The sequence below is a fragment of the Harpegnathos saltator genome, unplaced genomic scaffold (assembly GCF_003227715.2).
Source record: "Harpegnathos saltator strain DR-91 unplaced genomic scaffold, Hsal_v8.6 scaffold144, whole genome shotgun sequence".
NCBI lineage: Eukaryota > Metazoa > Arthropoda > Insecta > Hymenoptera > Formicidae > Harpegnathos > Harpegnathos saltator.
Window position 1 is genome coordinate 692,789 of NW_020229922.1, and position 18,822 is coordinate 711,610.

Sequence of the window (18,822 nt, forward strand, 5' to 3'; positions counted from 1 at the left end):
TGCTCTCTCTCTCTCTCTCTCTCTCTCTCTCTCTCTCCTCTCTCTCTCTCTCTCTCTCTCTCTCTCTCTCTCTCTCTCTCTCTCTCTCTCTCTCTCTCTCTCTCTCTCTCTCTCTCTCTCTCTCTCTCTCTCTTTCTCTCTCTATTATACACACGTTACCATTCATTCATACATTTCTCTATTATCTGCGAGTTTCGCACATTCAGTCGTATTGCTCTACAGTGTTAGTGATTAGTCCTTAGTCATTACAACAGTTCGTTAATACGCTTCTCGACACGCTGCTTACCAAATACGGTGCTGTTATTCTGGCGAGGATACATGGGACGATACTTACTGTAGCTCGAAACGTTATGTCCTTTCAATTTATGACAATGCATTTAATTGCAGACTTATAACATAATTACATCCTTCTTTTTCTCTCTTTCCACTTGTCGCTCTTCTTCTCTTTCCCTTCACATTTTATTTGCCCAATAAATCGGAGATTTACATCGACGAGCATCGGGGATAATTTAATACGAGTATCGGCGGCATGTTTTACACTTACTGATGGTTACAGGGCATTTCTATTACACTCGACGCCCTATGAAGCGCATCGGGACTAGCGACAATGTGGCAGAAATGCAGTTTCACGTAATAGATTGTAACGATGACGAAGCGAGGTTCACTAGTATTAAATTTTTAGCTTTGGCGTGGCATTTCAAGTCTTCGGGTTGATCCAAGGACACGATTCGGGAATTGCGACATGTGGCAGTTTAACAGTTCACGATTTTGGAAGGGATCACCGCTTCCCGCCTACACGTGCATGCGTGTTCTTACGCGTGGTACGCGTTATGTAAGTACATACACCATAAATTAATTAAGCGACGTATAATCGGCTTTTTCTTTCTTCTTATCGTTGTTATAAATTCAAACCCTGTCAGATTTTAAATTAAAATACACCTCTCCGTTCTCTCTCTCTCTCTCTCTCTCTCTCTCTCTCTCTCTCTCTCTCTCTCTCTCTCTCTCTCTCTCTCTCTCTTTCTAGTTAAGGACAAAGACGAAGGTCGTCAATTCAGCCATGATAAAAAGTGACAAACCGTAGGTAATGCGAACGTGCTAAAGAGAGCTTCGTAGAAAGTGAGTAACATCATCAAGAGGGAAAGAGAGCGGAGGAGGAGGCAATTGGGAGGGATGGTTTTATGCACAATACTGCAAAGTGACTATTGCTAACTGAGACTTGTTTCATTCGGCAGTCTATTCTCTATTTGTTTATCGTTTAATATAAATGCAATGTAAACACGCTGCTGACGAATCATAAAAGTGTACTGTTGAGTGTTCCTACGCGGAAGTCAACAGAGTTTGGAAGAGTTCCTACTTTTTACTTTTCGAAGAAAAAAGGAAAAAAAAAGAATACAACTTTTGTACTAAATAAAATGATGCGATTGGTCAAAATACATTTGCACGACACAGCGTAACGCGCGACTGTGGAATTAAAAAAATCTCTCGAGGTTTTTCTCCCTTTCGCGCCTTTTATTCGTGTTCAGTCCGTCGGACTGACCAGGTTGTAGCCTGGCGGTGGATTGCGAATCGGAGTGCGAATCCAATATCAGAGAAAACTATAAGTGTTTTGCACCGCTCTGCCAGTAGACGATGCTGAGCCCTGCTGTTCCGCGATGCTGCTCTGTTGCTCTAGTCGCTCCAAAGATTCCACGCGCGTTCTTATAGAACCACCGTACGTGCGTACCTATTTTATTAATATCTCATAAGTTATCATATATTCTTAATCTACTATCTTATCGGAAGTTTCTCTTAAAGTTTCTGGATTTTGCGGAAAATAAAGTTGTGATATATTGATTGCGAATATATACGCAGCGTGTCAGAAAGGTGCTCTTTGAGCATTTTATTAGATTTACCATAATGTGTATGTAAACATAAAGATTGTGTCATAAAGATTACAACTTATATCAATACTCAAGTTTATCATAGATTTGCCACAAATAATATCAATGCGAGTTTTTCCAACACTCTGTGTAGAAATAATAGCAAATGTGAAATTGTCTAGATTATCATCATTATTATCAATGCTGTCAATTTTTTTAGCAGATTTTACAGGCTTTTAATACACATATATACAATAATAATTACAGATTCATTTCTAGGCCAGTCTGAATGATAATTCTGGACGTTCTCACATTGCTCGAGAGATAACATTGGAATATTTAAATGTCTTAAGTATGATCAATATTCAGCAAACCAGAAATTTCAAGAAAAAGCCTTTACGTAAAAGCGAGCTCCTTGTCCCACGGTCATATTTCTTCCAAACTATGCCTTTGTCACGATATTTATGTTATCTTAAACTTCATAATAATTCCATCAAATGACAATTTTGCATATTTAAGTTGAATGATATACAAATTTAATCAAATCATTGTTTATCGAAAGAGCAAATAAACGAGAAGTCTTAAAACATAATGAATCTCGGATATAAAAGAAAAGAGGAAATCAAAAGGAAACGTGAGTGTACAAAGAATTTTAATAATGTCAATAACATATATCGTGCGACTCTCTCCTTTTTCTATATTCTTCCCTTCTGAACACATTATATTAATTAAATAAATTGTAACAAATGTGTGGTGGTTCTCGTTGTGAGAAGAATACATAAATAAGTCACATTTCACAACTTTTAACTTTGTATATCAATCTACAAATACAGGTATCTTCATCGAGTTTATTAACAGTTTTCGCAGAAAAGTTGCGGATACCGACTGAATTCGTCATGTATCACCGACCATACGATAAATGGGCGCTTTTTAGCTGTTTATCTACTCACTGTCTGTAGATTAGACTTCAGACTGTGGGTGTTGGCCACTCGCGCTCACACAAGAGGAGTTAGACTTCCACTGCAGACTCTTACTTCTCTGGGCTCCGGGAGCGCCGCCGGTCTCCTCTCTTGCGGCTGATGCACGCTCGCGCTCGCCACGTTGTGGTGCATTGGTACCGGTCGCGGCGCATGGTTCGCCACCACGTATTCCGTTAAAGTAACATCCGCAGTGCCACCGGACTCGAGAGGTATCGCGTTCTGTCGAAAGTGCTCGAGCATGTCATATATCGCGGGAAAGCACAAGTGTTGGACTCGGCAGTGGCCTTGATCGTTCAGCGTCATCCGTAAGTGCTACAATGATATGCGGGAGTGTGACGTAGGGAGATAAGAGTCGTTCGAGTATCATTATTAAGAAACGCATTGAAGATAATATCTGCAATTACTTTTGCTCTTCCTTGGAAATTGAAGGTCAACACGAATTCGCCTTTCCTCGTTTCGCTTTGTCGTACGAGGAACACTCCGTGACCGTTAGCTGCACTGTGCAACACAAGCTGCGCGGCGTCTGAGCGAGGAAGGGTACCGTGGAACCATGGATACTCCCGTAAGCTGCTCGACAGGTCCAGCTCACCTTCATTGGCGGGCACTACAAGTGTACAAGCATAAGATTTTTATTATTCCGAGTCGAGCAACAATATGATTTCTTAGGTGAGACCAACTCATTCTTCTTACTTTGCTCGATTTCTTGTTGAGAGGAACATAATTCTAGATTACTGCTACTTCGCATCCGGAGTCTCGGAGGTAATTCCGGCGGATTACCCTGCTGGTCGTCGCCATGCTCATGACTAGCCGATCGGAAGGTCTTGCTCGCCGAGTTGGCTCGTAATCGATCACTGTCGGGTCCGATACTCAGAGAACCATGACCCAGGGAATCCCCTATAGACTCACCCGTCCCGGAACCAGGGGCGCTGGAGGTTTGCTGCACCGTTCGTATGCAATATTTGATCGTGGCCAGCCACGATCTCATATCGTTCGAGTCATGCGCCTCTATAACGAACTCCATATTCTGAGTCTTCAAGACGAACGTGTTCTCGTGATCCGGCATCTCGAGTGCCGTAGTTTCCCTCGCCTCCGTTATCGCCGAGCAAAAGACGCCGCTGCGTGGCTTCACCGCTTTCGGCGGCGAGTAAAATTCCAGCATATACCCACCGATGGCCTTTATCAAAGCTAGTCGCGACTTCTCCCATTTTTGAGTGCCGTCTATGTTTTCGCCCATCAGCGAATTAACGATCCCCTCTTTCCTGCACTCCACCACGATTTTCGATAGCTTGGCCTTCGAGTGTTTATCCTTGCGGTGTTCGCTGTGCGACAGCTCGACCTCATCGCTCTGCTGCTTGTGGAAGAAACTCTTGCCCTTCTTGAGTCCTTTGAAGGACAATCTGCGGAAGAAAGGTTTGTGAACAGGTTTCGGTGACACTGCCTCTCCCTCGTGCTCAGAATAATCGCTGAATTCCTCGTGCGACGATGCACGGACTGGTGTGTTGGTGGCATTTTGATTCGCAAGATTTATATCTCTCTCATTGGCCGCTACATTCTTGACATCGTGCAATGCTGGTGATCTAAAAACACAAGGAAACCTGTAACTTCTACGCTCCAAAACTCACCCATCTTCATAAACAATTCTATATCTTTACAGAAAAGAAAAAAAAGAATCTACAATAACAGGTAACACACATGCGCGTGTCATTAGGCCTGTAAAGTCCAATTAATTATTAATCTTTCATCTCTCATAGGTTATATTTGCCCAAGGTTGTTCGCGAGCGCGAATTTTCACTGAATAACTTCATCAGCATTCAACAATGTCGAACGTATGCGTAACGAATCGAAGAGACCGAGCAGCATTCTATTAACGAAAGACTAATGATTTCCGCTACGATCCTACGTTACACAACAAACGACCCTACAACAAAACGACAAGCGCGCAATAAAGAGCACAAAAGCCACGGCGGTCATGACACCGACCTCACGTTGTGACGCAGGTACTCGCTCTCGAAGTGTTCGCAGAAACTCTCGACGAACTTCCTGAGGAAGTCGCGGTGCGAGAGATTGGCGCGGGCGCTCTCGGGCAGGTTCAGGCTCACGTAGGCGCAGAACGCCTTGGCGAAGTCGGAAGCCGAGGCGCGGGCGTGTCTCTCGCAGAACTCGATCCAGCCGGTCGCTGTTTCAGGCGACACGGCGGTCGTCGTGGACGACGTAGCCGTAGTCGTAGCTGCCGCCGTCGTCGTCGTTGTTGCCGTCGTCGCCGTCGTCGTCGCCGTTGCCGTCGTCGTCGTCGTCGTCGTCGTCGTTGTCCCCGTCGTCCCCGCCGTCGCCGACGTGGTCGTTGTCGCTGCTGCTGCCGTGGACGACGCCGTAGTCGTCGTCGCCGTGGTCGTTGTTGTCGCGGTCGCCGGCGATATCGCGCTGCTCGCTGTCGGCGTGCTCGCGGTGTAAACACTCATTACCGGCGTCTGGCTCGCGAAGGGGGCGAAAGGCCTCCTCCCCCCCTTATGCCGCCCACGCCACCACCACCACCGCCGCCGTCGCCGCCAGCCGTCGCCCTCCACACTCCCCTCACTCACCGTCGTGAACAGCGAGGGACCGCCACCACGGTCTGAAACCTTTCACGATCACGATGCGAGCAGTCGTTGTCGAGGACGGATGCACGCACACGTGCACATCACCAGCATACTACACGCGTGCCAGCCCGGATGCGTTTCGGACGCGTTAACTGCACGTAAATTGTGCGACGGCTCCGAATGGCCACCGCGTAGCGCTCGGCCAACAAACCGCAGTTACACTGGGCACAGAGGGAGGGGGAGCGGGGAAGACAGCGAAGGAGAATCAGCGGGAGAGGACGTTGGAAACGATCCAGCGAGAAGTTCGACGGTTTCGAGAGAAAGAGAGAGAACGAAGGAGAAACCTGACGCGAATCACGAGCTCAGCACGAAAGACTCTCTGTGAACCGCCTCATTCTCGCTCTTTCTCTCTCTCTCTACTTTGTCACATTACTCTGTCCGTGACGTAAGGAAAAAGGGAGTCGATTCAACTCGAAACAGCGTGGGTATACACAGAGTTACAAGGAGCACAGAGATCGTTCATCGCGTCGCGTTAACTTCGTTCAACTTCACTGATCGCACGATTCACGTGTACGCGCGCTCGCGACGTCTACGTGCGTTCGATGATCTTCCCTCTCTGTATCTCTTCGACTGTGTTGGCGCTTTCTTTCTCTTTTCTCTCTCTCTCTCTCTCTCTCTCTCTTTTTTTCTGTCTTTCACCCTTTCTTTTGCACTTGCTTCCGCGGCCGGGTAGACTGATAGTAGATCGGCCCGCGGCGGCGACTTTATTGAATTTCCTCGGGGACACACACGTTCTCCGATGCCTCCGTTACTTATCGTGCGCGTGCTAAAGTCAAGGTCTCGCTCGTGCAGGACTCGCGCGATCGAATCGTCCTATGGAAATATTTACGGGCATTATGAAATACGAAACCCCCGCAACTCGCCGATACTACTGGCGCACTCTGCTATCGCGCGTTTAAGGTTAGGTAGTCGCGTGGCCCGCTTACGACGCATCCTTGCACATAGAAATTCGCGTTTAGGTATGTAAGCCAACGACACGCGCTGAGCACCAATCATGTCTTCGACTGGAGAAGCAAGAGAATCAGAGTGAAAGCGACCAATATGGCGTATTCGCCGACATCGACTTTCCGCACTGGGAAAGGACGCCATCTGCACCCATTTTGCGAAGGGAACTACAATGCTACATCCACTTTCAGGTTTTGGCGGTAAAACCTGCATGTAGTGAGAGTCCGTGCTACATTCACTTTCAGGCGGTTTATGTCCGTGCTACAATCATGATAACGTACTTGATAAGCACGATCTTGCACATTGTGCGTTTGTAACATAAATTAACATGTAACATGCGCAAAAAAAATAAGAATTAAGATTGTGTATGATTAATATCATGAAGATTATATACGATTAATATCGTATAAATATATGATATAAGATATGATATAAGATGATAATTTGTATCCAAAATTATTTTCCCAAAATATCTCAGCGCTACGTTAGTATTTATTTATACTTCGGCAGGCGTTTTCTACCGCAGTATGTATCCGTGTGCGTATGTTGCATTTAAAGTGCGTAACGTACGTGTGCATGCACACGCGCGCGCACACACACACACACAGACACACACGCGTCGTACGCAACAGAGAGAATCTCAGGACATATGTTTAAACATTTTTCGATCGCCGTACGTTTTGTGTAAGAATTGCAGCGGCACACACACGTACACACACGCACTCGCACACACGCGCACACACACACACACACACACACCCGTGTTGACCCCGCACTTTTCGAATTTTATATTTTTTCGAATTGTGCCGTATTGTGCCGTAATCCGCCACTCTGTAACTCCAAGCGCACTCAAGAAAATTAAGAAAAACAATGAGTAACGCAAAAAAACGAAAAAAACGATGTGGATATGGATTTGGATGTGGATGCGAATACAGAGAAATGCAGAAAAATGCAACAAAACGCAGAAAAACGCTGAAAAGCGCAGAAAAATACAGAAAAACAATGATTAACGCAAAAAGACGAAGACAACGATGTGGATGATGTGGATATGGATGTGGATGTAGATGTGGATGTGGATGTGGATGTGAATACCAATACACAGAAACGTAGAAAAGCGCAACAAAACGCAGAAAACGCTGAAAAACGCAGAAAAATACAGAAAAACAATGAGTAACGCAAAAAGACGAAAAAAATATTGAAAAACGCTGGAAAACGTAAAAAAACGTAAAATATTGCAGAAAAACTCCCTTTTTCCCGTTTTTCTCTGCTTTTCTTGGTTCTTCTGCGACATCTACGTCTACATCTACATCCGCATTCTCATTCGTATCCACATCTACATCATCCACATAATGTGCGTGATGTGTATGCAGATGTGGATGTGCATGAGGATATAGATATGAATGTGGATGTGGATGGGGATGTGGATATAGATGAGGGTGCGGATATGGATGTGGAAATAGATGTCGCGGGAAAACGCAAAAAACCGTTTTTCTGTAATTTTTGCGTTTCTCTGCGTTTTTCGTTTTTTCATCTTTTTGCGATATTCAGCGTTTCTCTGTATTTTTCCGCGTTTTTCTACAATTTTCTGCGTTTTCCTGCGTTTTTCACCGTTTTTCAGTTTTTTTGCTTTTTTGTGTTATTCAGCGTTTTATATATTTTTCTGCGACATCCACATCCATATCTACATTTGCACTCTCATCCGCATCCGCATCCACATTCACATCCACACCCTCATCCGCGTCTGCATCCACATCCACATCCACATCACTCACATCCATATGTTAATGATGTTCTTCTCTCTGCTACGATGCTTCTCTAATCATTCATCTCAGTGCGCGTTCATTCGTCAAATTTCTGCAATTAATAACTCGATAATTATGGCGAATCTCGCAAAACGGTATAGGACTTTTATGTTTGTTTTAACCCAATCTACCTTCACACTTGGGGTTGGCAGCTAATTACCGGACTCTCTGTATTTATATCATATATATCATATATAATCTTCATGAAAACGAACATAGTTTACACACATTTCGTCAGAAGATGCGTGGCAAGAATGCGTCCCGTGCAAACTTTACAGAATAGTTGTTCTTGGACTTTTTTCTAGTTGGTCTTAGCCAAGGTCCGTAAATAAAGGAACGGAACAAAGTCAGGTCCTCTCCACTCCACTGAAATATATACTAACTGGAACGAACGCTAGGCCTGAGGCACGAATAGAAAGACAGCGTCACTGGGTCTCTAAAATAGCACTGTGTTTTTATCTAATACAGTCCGAATCAAAAGCTAAATTGGTTTCTATACACATATCTATAAGCAGGATCTGTTTGATGTTGCAAATATTATTTTCTTTTATTTTCTATCTACAATCTTTTTATAACTTATAATTTCTCGCTCTTCTTTCACTCTTTCACTTCTTTCATCCTTTACTTTCAACGACTAACTTTTTTATTAACTGTCATTATCCCCTTGATGACACTGTAGGCCAGACAAGAATAAGAGAGAAACCAAAGAACCTCTCTCTCAGTGTCTCTCTCAGTGCCAGTAAAACCGTGTTTGATTGTGTCAAAAAGTGTGCCACATTAATGCGTTTTGTGCCATTCGAGCTAAATTAATATATTTTGAAGATTTTATAAGAACTGAAGAATCTATAAGTAGTTTTTATTGTCTAATCTTATATTTGCATCTTAAATATGCATCTTAAAAACTAACACTTTTTGTGCATCTTTAGAGGTTCGGAAACTTTACTTTGAGAGTTGTATTCATAATCCGGTCTTATATTTAAGATCGTCTTAAGTTCATCTTCAGATGCTGTATAGATCATTTCGTTGGCTACAGAATATCTGAACGTGAACTCAAGACGGTGTTAAATATAAGATCCGACTATGAATACGGCCCTGAATGTAGAGTAATTGAATTAACTAATCATGATAAAAAGATATTTGCTCTTCTTATTCTTATTGGTTAATCCGATGCTAGTTACTTTATCCGTATAATGTGCAAAAAAAGTTCCGAACGCACTTCAAATAATTTAAGTGCCACTTTATTGGTTATACTAAATCTACATACTCTTGCTTGTAGAATGCGATACGTTTGTCATAGAATCCAAAGATTTAAAACTTTCACTTAAAAATGGAATTATATCACTTTTTCTTCTTTTGTGCCACAAAAAATGCATAATGTACCACCAAATCACTAAATTATGCCTGTGTGCCACTGACCTTTAATTATGCCACATATGGTACGAATGTGCCATGACTGGCAACGCTGCTCTCTCTCTCTATTCGCATGCAAACAATAGAATCGTACGCCAACGCTCGTTCCAGTTAATATATATTCACATTGATATAGAAATATAGGAACAGAGCATACAGTTGCGGGGGGATAATCATTGCAGGACGGTGCGACGAGGTAAACTGTGCCTAAATCTAATTAGTGGTTGTGCCGTGTGTAAGTATTTGATATATACATAGATGTGTATGAAGTTATGTGTGAGTGAAATTATGAAAAAAAAGACACATGCATAACCTTTGCAAAATTCCGTTAGTGTAAATAGTTCTTATCATTTTGTTACATTTACTATTTGCCAGTAACAGCCAAGTCGTTGCATCACACACTCTGAATATGCGCACTTTTGTAGCCAGTGAAACTTAAGCCCTAAACACAATGTTAGGCAACAGGCAGTAAGAATAAAAATAGACCAATCACAATAGATTATTCTTGTAATAGTCGATTGTGATTGGTCTATTTTTATTCTTATTGCCTGTTGCCTGGCATTGTGTTTAGGGCACAGTCGCCCCTCGCATTTTAGCACAACTCCCCTCGCCTATCTTACGGGCTAAAGCCCTAAACACAATGCCAGGCAACAGGCAATAAGAATAAAAATAGACCAATCACAATAGATTATTCTTGTAATAGTCGATTGTGATTGGTCCATTTTTATTCTTATTGCCTGTTGCCTGGCATTGTGTTTAGGGCTTTATGCTCTGCCCCTATATTCCTATGTCTATGCTATGTCTATGATATTTCAGTGGTTCCTCACGACCGCCATTTTGGAGTCAGAGAATCTGTGTTGGTGTACATAATACTATGTACGTGTAGTATTATGGTTTAGTTGTGTGAGTGAACAGAGTAAGCAAAACATAGTTTAAGATGTAATCAGAAATAACCAAAACATAGTTTAAACACATTCCAAAATACTAGTGAGAATTTTCAGAAGAAAAATAATTACAATGCTGACTGTAGTACAAAAGAGTGCAAAAAACGAAAATAATTTTTGACCTGATGGTATGTGGTTAATCAGCTGAGCCACGATCGCCGCCATTTTCGAGCCAAACCGTGAGAAGTGGATGAGAGGACCTGACTTTGTTCCGTTTCTCTATTTACAGACCTTGGTTTTGGCCTCGCTGACAAAAAGTTTTAAAGCTCGAGATGATTGAATCTTGCACGAAGAAACGAATGTTGTTAGGTATTACATTTCTAGGAGGGTTAGTTATATTTGTGATTTATATTCAAACTAATATCATGGATTAATGAAAATGATCATTCGGCGGTGAAAAACAACTTCAATGTTAACCTTATCTACTCTTAGTTAATCTAGTTTTATCTGTTATGAGAATTACATCAGTAATGTGATGCATTGTTAATATTATTATTCGAAATTCGAAAATGCAGAACTTAATTTGATACATTGCTATGTAATACAAGCTAGCAATGAATCACTATTATATGTTATGCATTATTATATATTATGCCCTCAATGTGTGTGTAATTTACTAACTCAAATATCAAGTATTATTTGGCTCTTATGAAGTTTTTGCTATTTTACAACTTTGTAAATCTATGGAACTTTTATTTATTTCATCAATATTTCATATATTTGTTACAGATTGACTATTTTAGCCTTAATTATCGAAAGTCATTGGACAGATAGTTCGAGCAAACTTTATATTGATAACTTTGAAAATAATTCCATCTGTATCTCGGGCGAAGAATACGAGGTGTTATCTGAGTGTCATCCGTGCACAGCCTTTGAAATTGCAAGCGAAAGTATTGGTATTTGTGTTCATGCCAGATACAAAGAGGTGTTGAAGTGTAGAAGCGGAGAAACAATAACAAGAAGGTAATGAACAGGAATATATACAAGTAAAATTTAGTTTGATCTCTATAATTTTATATATAATTTTATGTGGTATATTTGAATATATAATTTTATGTGATATATTTGAATTACAGTTGTGATAAAGTAGCTTGGTTAGAGGAAAGAACATTTTGGAAGTTTGAAGGTATTATGTTTGCCCTAGCGGTTACTTCCTGTCTCAGCATATATTGGAGAGAGAATGTGTTAAGACAGAGAATAATCAAGAAAGTAGCTAGACAATTACGGGTTAGTGTATAAATATCTATAGCGTATAAATATCGTGCATTTTAAATCGTGTTAGTAGTATATGTGTGTGTCTTTGTATATTTCATATTTTTATATTTTTTGTTGCTTTTGTTTGAAAAAGAAATGCACAAGGACAAAATGTACGAAGTATATTTATCTATATATTCTATATCAGACTTGTGTCTTGCTCCTATTGAGACAGTAGTGACTCTATTTACTATAAAATACTGTGAATCATCGATTGATATTAAACTAATATTAAGCAAGCAAGATCCAACTGAACGAGCGTATGAGATAAATCTCTCGAGTTTTGTTTATAAGGTTGTAAGTGAAATACCTTGTTATGCAAGTTCTTGTAAACTACCATGTTTGATTATAAATAAGTATAGTTGCGTATCCGGTTTATGTATCGTCTTGCGTCAAATTATACAAGAAGTGGTTTCAGTACCTTCGATGTACCAATATTTAAAGTTATTAGGCTTTAGATTTGGCAGCTTGAAAGTTTCCTCCGAGACATGTGCGTGGACTAAATTCTGTGAGGTCGATCTTATTTCAACTTTGAAGTACTTGGATACAAGTAGTCTCATACTACCTGCCAGCTTAGCCAGATTCGAATGCCACATGTCTACGCCGATCAAGCTACACAATAAGCACAGTTATTCATTGTGCAAGAAATTTGCTGCCATTGATATAGCTAAGCAGGATGGGACAGATTTATGGGAGCACGGGTATGTCGAGGCTCCGCATATCACTTTATCTGATATAATTATATTTGTGTGCATGCATATGTTGCTGAGTGCGTTCTCGAGCCAAACGTTGCCGAAATTGGTGCCATTGACTGTCAAATGGTACGATAGAATGTTGGCAGATCAACGTATGAAAAAGTGCATCAGTTGCCTGCCTCTGCAGAAGAGCCACTATCTAAACGAACTCCAGTACACGCTTCCAACTATAGTCAACGAGCCCTTGTACAATAGCTCTCCTAAACGGTACAAGCCGGGAAAACGCACCTACACGAAACAGGAAGACATAGAACACTCGTTGCAGATAGTTGAAAGTATGAAAATATTAATAGAACATGACGCCGAACCGTTCGGTGCAGAAGTGGATAAGCTGAACTGGACCGACGTGCCTTATGAAGCTAGACCAGAAAGCGGACATGTGCCAACCGCGCGACGCGAGCGAAAACGAGAGCAACTGCAGAATCTGTGCAAAGCAGTGTTGAAATTGGCAAAGGACGGTGACACTATCGTGGACTTCTGCTCGGGTTCCGGACACTTGGGAATACTGGTAGCGCATTTGTTGCCTCGCTGCAAGATCATTCTGATGGAGAACAAGGACAAACCCATGGCCATTGCCAGGCGAAGGGTAGAGAAATTGGAGCTAATGAACGTCCAGTTATGTCACGGTAACTTCAATTATTTCAACTTGAATTTCGATATCGGCATGTCGCTGCACGCCTGCGGTGTCGCGACGGATCTGGTTATTCAATCTTGCATAGAGAAGAATGCGATCTTCGTATGTTGTCCATGCTGCTACGGCTCTGTGCAGGATTGTCATCGATTGACATATCCGCGCAGCAATGTTTTCAAGGAGCACATTGACAATCGAGAATACTCGTTCTTGAGTCACGCTGCGGATCAGACGCATCATCAATATTACTGCGAAGAGAACACCAAGACTGCGCAGGGCTACCGGTGCATGGCGATCGTAGATATGGACAGGAAGTTGTATTCCGAACAATTCGGATACGAAGTTCATTTGGGGAAACTAATCCCGCCAACGTGTACACCTAAGAATAATTTGTTAGTTGGTATACCAAAACACTGAATAACGTGCGATAATAATTGCGAAAGATGATTATATTTTCACCACGAAGAAAATTAAACACGATATACCGAAACTGTAAAATTTGTACGTCGCTTAAATTATCCTTTGAAGCCTGTTGCTTTCAATTTTTAGGAAAGATACATTTCCATTGTACAAATATAACGGAAAGTTGAAAATTGAATAGTCGCCATTTCGTTTGAGAAATAGAAACTTCAGTTTTTTAAATGTTTTTTCAACTATTCCGCTATCATCATTCTCGCCGCTGTTATAGTCTCTTGAATTTTGCTTATTTTAATACAGTACTATCAGATGTTAAATTTATGGATTTATGGAATTCATTTTATAAGCTCATGGCTATTTAAACAAAATTTAAATCAGGCGTTTCTTGTGAACGTTCAAAATTGCATGTGGAAGTACTCATTGAAGCAAAAAAATGACACCTCGCTTGAATTTTTCCGATCATCGGAAATACTCGAAGATTAATGTGACCTGTTAAAAAATAAGAAATTTTTTTTTAGATACTTCCAGTGTTTTATCTCAATTACTTCAAATTATTTTGATTATCTCGAGATAATTTGATACTTTTTGATATATTTTTCCCATTACTTCATATCTGTTATCAAATTTTACAAATTTACAATATCAAAATACAAATTTTTTAAGCTACAGCTACCTATTTCAGCTATGATATTATTAGGAAGACGTTAGCGCACAGCAAGATTTTTCTGGTACGGTTTTTATTAGTATCTTATGTATAGTTTCTTATTATAGTTTCTTATATCTTATATATAGTATCTTATTATAGTTTCTATTAGTATCGGTGGCTAAGTGAAATAACACTATTCTCGAATTTTTCCGTACACCGGAAAGACGGAAAGTGCCTTTGATTATCTTGAGTATCTCCACAAGAGGTTTCTGTAGACCTTTACGCTAGATAAGGAGAAAGTATATCTAATCAGTCTTTAAATATTTTTTCAATTGAAAATATACATAAAGGTTGCCCTTAGATACTCGTCTATTGGGCCTACTACCCAATGTTACGAGACCGGGAGAATTCCGGGCATGCGCATTGAGTAAACGCTATGGGAGTCTCAGTACCGTATTAATTTAAAGGTAATTTAACGCCTATATGATACTATGGATTGAAAATTGCAATCGGATAAATCTAAATCTTGATTATTTAAGTTGGTCCACTTATAATTTTCAATCTATAGTCTAATACGGGCGTAAGATCCCTCGTCTGAAAGAAAATATGAAGGAATTGTAGGGAGAATAGAAAGGATCCTCCATGGATCCTCTGTCATGCGCTTTAAACCGTCAGTGGGTTTTGACATATATGTAGCTACGTCATTTCAGGCATGCGCTGTAGCGTGGGAAATTCTCTCGATCTCGCAGCACTGCTACTACCTCGATTTTTTAGTAAGTACAACAGCGGTTCGTAATGGACGTTTTGGAACTAAAGAATCGATGTCAGGCAGAAATAACGGGTCTAATGATCTTTTAGACCCCTTAATCATTAGAGTTATTTTTATTAGAGTTGTATGATCAATTTATTATATCAAATTATAGTTTTTATAATTAACAAGATGATTAAAATTTGCCATATGATTGCCATAATAAATGCCATATGTAATGAATTTTAAACAAAAATTAGTCAATTTCCAAATGTCAAACTGTGTTTGGTTGATTCATGTTGCAGTAGCTTTTAGTTTAGGTTAGGTTCAAGTGTTATTGTTTACAGTAAGTGTCACTCGAAGAGTATACGTTGAAATAATGAAGATTAGAATATTGTACAGCATTGTTAATGTTAATGTTTTTAACTGCTAATTGTAATTAATTAAGAAAATATCATTCTTTCTACAGAATCGATTGCCAACAAATTACCACAATGTTACGTCCGTGGAAATCGGCCGACAAGAGTATCAGGAAGAATGTGTTAAAGCCAGGCATATTTACCAAAAAACCAACTGAATGCTCCATATGCAACGTTCTCATGGAAAACATAAATATCATGGAAACATCGGAAGATATATTAAAAGAAAAGTATCATACAAATATCTTCGTCAGTGAAGGCGAGAAGGTATTAGTTATAGGCGAAGCATGTGCAGAAATTGATAGGAAAGTCGAGAGAGCTATTCAAATGATGAATATCTACGAGAGGAGTCTTGTTACTATTATTATGCCATCACAGTCAGAAGTTAAAAGTGAATCTGTGTCAGTCAAATTTGAGATAACATTGACAAAATGTGAATGGTACAAGCCAATCTGGGAATGGAGTCCAGAGGAAAAATATGAGGTAGCTTTGAAATACAAAGAAATAGCTGTCAAATTGTTCAAGAGTTCTAGATTCGTCGATGCGTTTCACAAGTTTAGCAGAGCTTGTAAAATCCTGATAACATTGGAGCCAATATCAGACTTAGAATTGGACAAACATTTGGAGTTCAATATTAATAATTTGAGACTGACATTATACAACAACATGGCTAGATGCCAGCTGAATCAGAAGAACTTTGAGCATACAGTTGCTCTGTGCACTAAAGTATTGAACAAGGATAAAAACAATGTTAAAGCTTTGTATAGAAGAGGAGTAGCATATGGAAGTATGAAGGATAATGAAAAAGCTGTGGCAGACTTAAAAGTAGCACTGACCTTAGAGCCTAATAATCATACAGTGAAAGAACAGTTTCATATTTATAACACTAGATTACAGGAAGCAACTCAGAAATGCAATGACATGGTGAGAAAAATGTTTAAGCCTTGACCAGTAAAAAAAGAAACTTTTCAGGTACCATGTCTTACTATAAGCAAATTCTGTAAATTTAAATATGTCTGCTAATTTAGAAGGAAAAAGTAAAGTACATTTATTTTATAAATAGAAAAATATGCATTTATTTCTACCCACAATAACTTATACTATAATAATTTTAATGGTACACCAGAGAGTATGTGATGTTTGAACCTTAAAAATCAGTACATTGAATTAAAAAGTTGTTACAATGTTTAACTATTGTAGAGAAAGTTACAGATGTGGATATATATTTTATTCTGTATATTATTTTATTACAATATTAGTATAAAATGGATGGCTGAAGAATAACACTATATGTTGAAGTGTATAATGCATCCTAAACAAGTTCCTCTTTACAATACAAAACTTCAATCAGGGTAACTTTATCAATATATATGTATGTATAGTCACGTTTATAAATTATCCAATAATGTCACTTGTTTAATATTTCTAATTACATAACATAACTATGTAAAATATTTAAGATATTACAACAAGTTCTCTCATATAAATATCGACATCTGCATGTGACTTGAACAATTCGACTATCATCGTGTGTTTATACCAATTTTTAATTATTTTATAAAACTGCATTATACTAATTGCTCTAATATGAAAATTACAATTTATTATTAATCGTTATGTACATGTAACCTCGATATAAAGTATGATACTGTAGTAAAGAGTAAAAGTTCCAACATTAATTGCAGCTATTGAATTTAATAACAAACTTGGTTTGATGTATACTCGTACTAAATTTATTTACTTGAAACTAATTTACAAAAGTATTTAAGTGAAATTTGAAGATTTTCGCGAGTCTAGTAAATAAATTTAATACGAGACTCAAATCTTAATAATCCAAAGTTAAATTTAATGGCACCTTTAAATTTAATTCTTTTTTAATTTTTTTAAACAGGATGCATATATTAACTGAATTCTATTATCTTATCCATCCTGTGTATAAAGCACAATGAAGTTACAAGTATTACATTGATAACACAAAGCTGTTGACTTATTTGTACCCCAACCAATAAGATAAATTCATTCATGAAGAATATTTTTGTAGCTGCCTGTTTATAACGACATTTATACCTATTTTAACGGAGCTGCGCATAAGTTATGAGTCCAAAACAAAAAGATAATATTTCTTAGAAATAGGATTTTTAATATCGTAAAGTAGCAATAGTATTTTTTACATAAAAATAGAGTTCATTTTGATATAAGGCTTCTTAAGATAAGTATTTTAAAAGATCGAATATTTGGATCGAGCAAACTAAAATATTACTACAACCACCACCAAATATCTTCTTCATTTTTTTGTGACATCATGTATATAAATATTTTTCGAAATGTATGTTGTATTTAATAATCCGTAATAATTAATAATTGACGATAAAATTCCTCGCGTGAATCCAATATTTTATTCATCTCAATTCAACATTGATCTGTTGATGAATTTCGTTGAAAAGTTCTGCATGAGTTATAAATCAAAAGATAAATATTTAACTCTATCAAATACATTCGATCAAATATAAAATAAACGCTTGGCAAGATAATCAAATCTAAATGCAAGCATATGTCAGATTTTATCATTGAAATTACTCATTGAATAGAGTTTATGCGATACAAAATAATTGACATTTCATAAAATATATAACTCATGAATGCTTATAAGTTTATAAAATATGTATATAGATTATGTGATATTACATTTACTTTACAGATAAGAGTAAATATAATATCATAAATTTTTAAAAATTTGACAGCAATGTTTAGATAAAAGCAAAATTTAGATAAAAAAATTCTCCTTTAATTTTATTCAATGAGTAATAAAAGAAATAAAGCCCAGCATATGTTTGCAACGCAAATTTGAGCACTATTAACAGTATATTAGCATAATATAATACGTAAGACTTATCTTAAACACTTAATTAGATCAATGTAACATCGCACAACTTCGAGCTATTGTATTTAATGAGGTCATATACTATATCAATATGGCGCGCGTGAATATCTTCTTTATATAGTGGTTAAATGAATTCTAAGTATCTTTATCGCTGTTCCAAAATATGTAGAATATAAGTAACATCGTGCGCGGTATGTACATTACTTCTTTTATTAAAAAATAGCTCAGTACAATGACTGATGTACAGTGTTTCTGGCACAAACAAAATCTGAACTTTGTTAGTCCAAGCATATAAATAACAAATGAAATAACAAGCATGTAATCTTGACAAGGAAAAGAAGAACGAAATCCTGCTTATATGTAAAAAAACAAAAATATTAACTTCAAAATGCATCTTCGACGTAAAAGATACAAAAGGAAAAAAACTGCTTAATGGAAAAAAAAACTATTGCATAAATTTATTTTTCTAACTTAACATTTTGACAAATGCACATT

The 18,822-nt window shown here is 38.5% G+C and overlaps 4 protein-coding genes across 7 annotated transcripts; 3 read left to right on the forward strand and 1 right to left on the reverse strand.

Annotated features, from left to right (window-relative positions):
* Positions 1-362: 362 nt before the first annotated feature.
* Lnk (SH2B adapter-like protein Lnk) lies at positions 363-6,581 on the reverse strand. Its single transcript, XM_011148812.3, has 5 exons — positions 4,820-6,581; positions 3,530-4,416; positions 3,244-3,443; positions 2,894-3,151; positions 363-1,723 (listed from the first exon to the last, which is right to left on the reverse strand). The coding sequence occupies exons 1-5, from the start codon at positions 5,296-5,298 to the stop codon at positions 1,586-1,588; spliced, it is 1,962 nt and encodes a 653-aa protein (XP_011147114.3). The 5' UTR covers positions 5,299-6,581; the 3' UTR covers positions 363-1,585.
* Positions 6,582-10,449: 3,868 nt separating this feature from the next.
* On the forward strand, positions 10,450-11,869 carry JTBR (jumping translocation breakpoint protein JTBR). Its single transcript, XM_011148876.3, has 3 exons — positions 10,450-10,904; positions 11,306-11,539; positions 11,653-11,869. Exons 1-3 carry the CDS (start codon positions 10,849-10,851, stop codon positions 11,813-11,815), a joined length of 453 nt encoding a protein of 150 aa, XP_011147178.1. The 5' UTR covers positions 10,450-10,848; the 3' UTR covers positions 11,816-11,869.
* On the forward strand, positions 11,688-16,514 carry LOC105187801 (70 kDa peptidyl-prolyl isomerase). 4 transcript variants are annotated; one of them, XM_011148847.3, is made up of 2 exons: positions 11,688-11,803; positions 15,497-16,514. In XM_011148847.3, exon 2 carries the CDS (start codon positions 15,522-15,524, stop codon positions 16,392-16,394), a length of 873 nt encoding a protein of 290 aa, XP_011147149.1. In that variant the 5' UTR covers positions 11,688-11,803; positions 15,497-15,521; the 3' UTR covers positions 16,395-16,514. The 4 variants fall into 4 exon arrangements, with proteins under 4 accessions (XP_011147149.1, XP_019699067.1, XP_011147157.1 ...); XM_019843508.2 differs by lacking the exon at positions 11,688-11,803 and adding an exon at positions 13,033-13,211; XM_011148855.3 differs by lacking the exon at positions 11,688-11,803 and adding an exon at positions 14,971-15,052.
* Positions 11,900-13,706, forward strand: Gstcd (glutathione S-transferase, C-terminal domain containing). Its single transcript, XM_011148865.3, has one exon. It carries the CDS (start codon positions 11,927-11,929, stop codon positions 13,631-13,633), a length of 1,707 nt encoding a protein of 568 aa, XP_011147167.1. The 5' UTR covers positions 11,900-11,926; the 3' UTR covers positions 13,634-13,706.
* Positions 16,515-18,822: the final 2,308 nt, after the last annotated feature.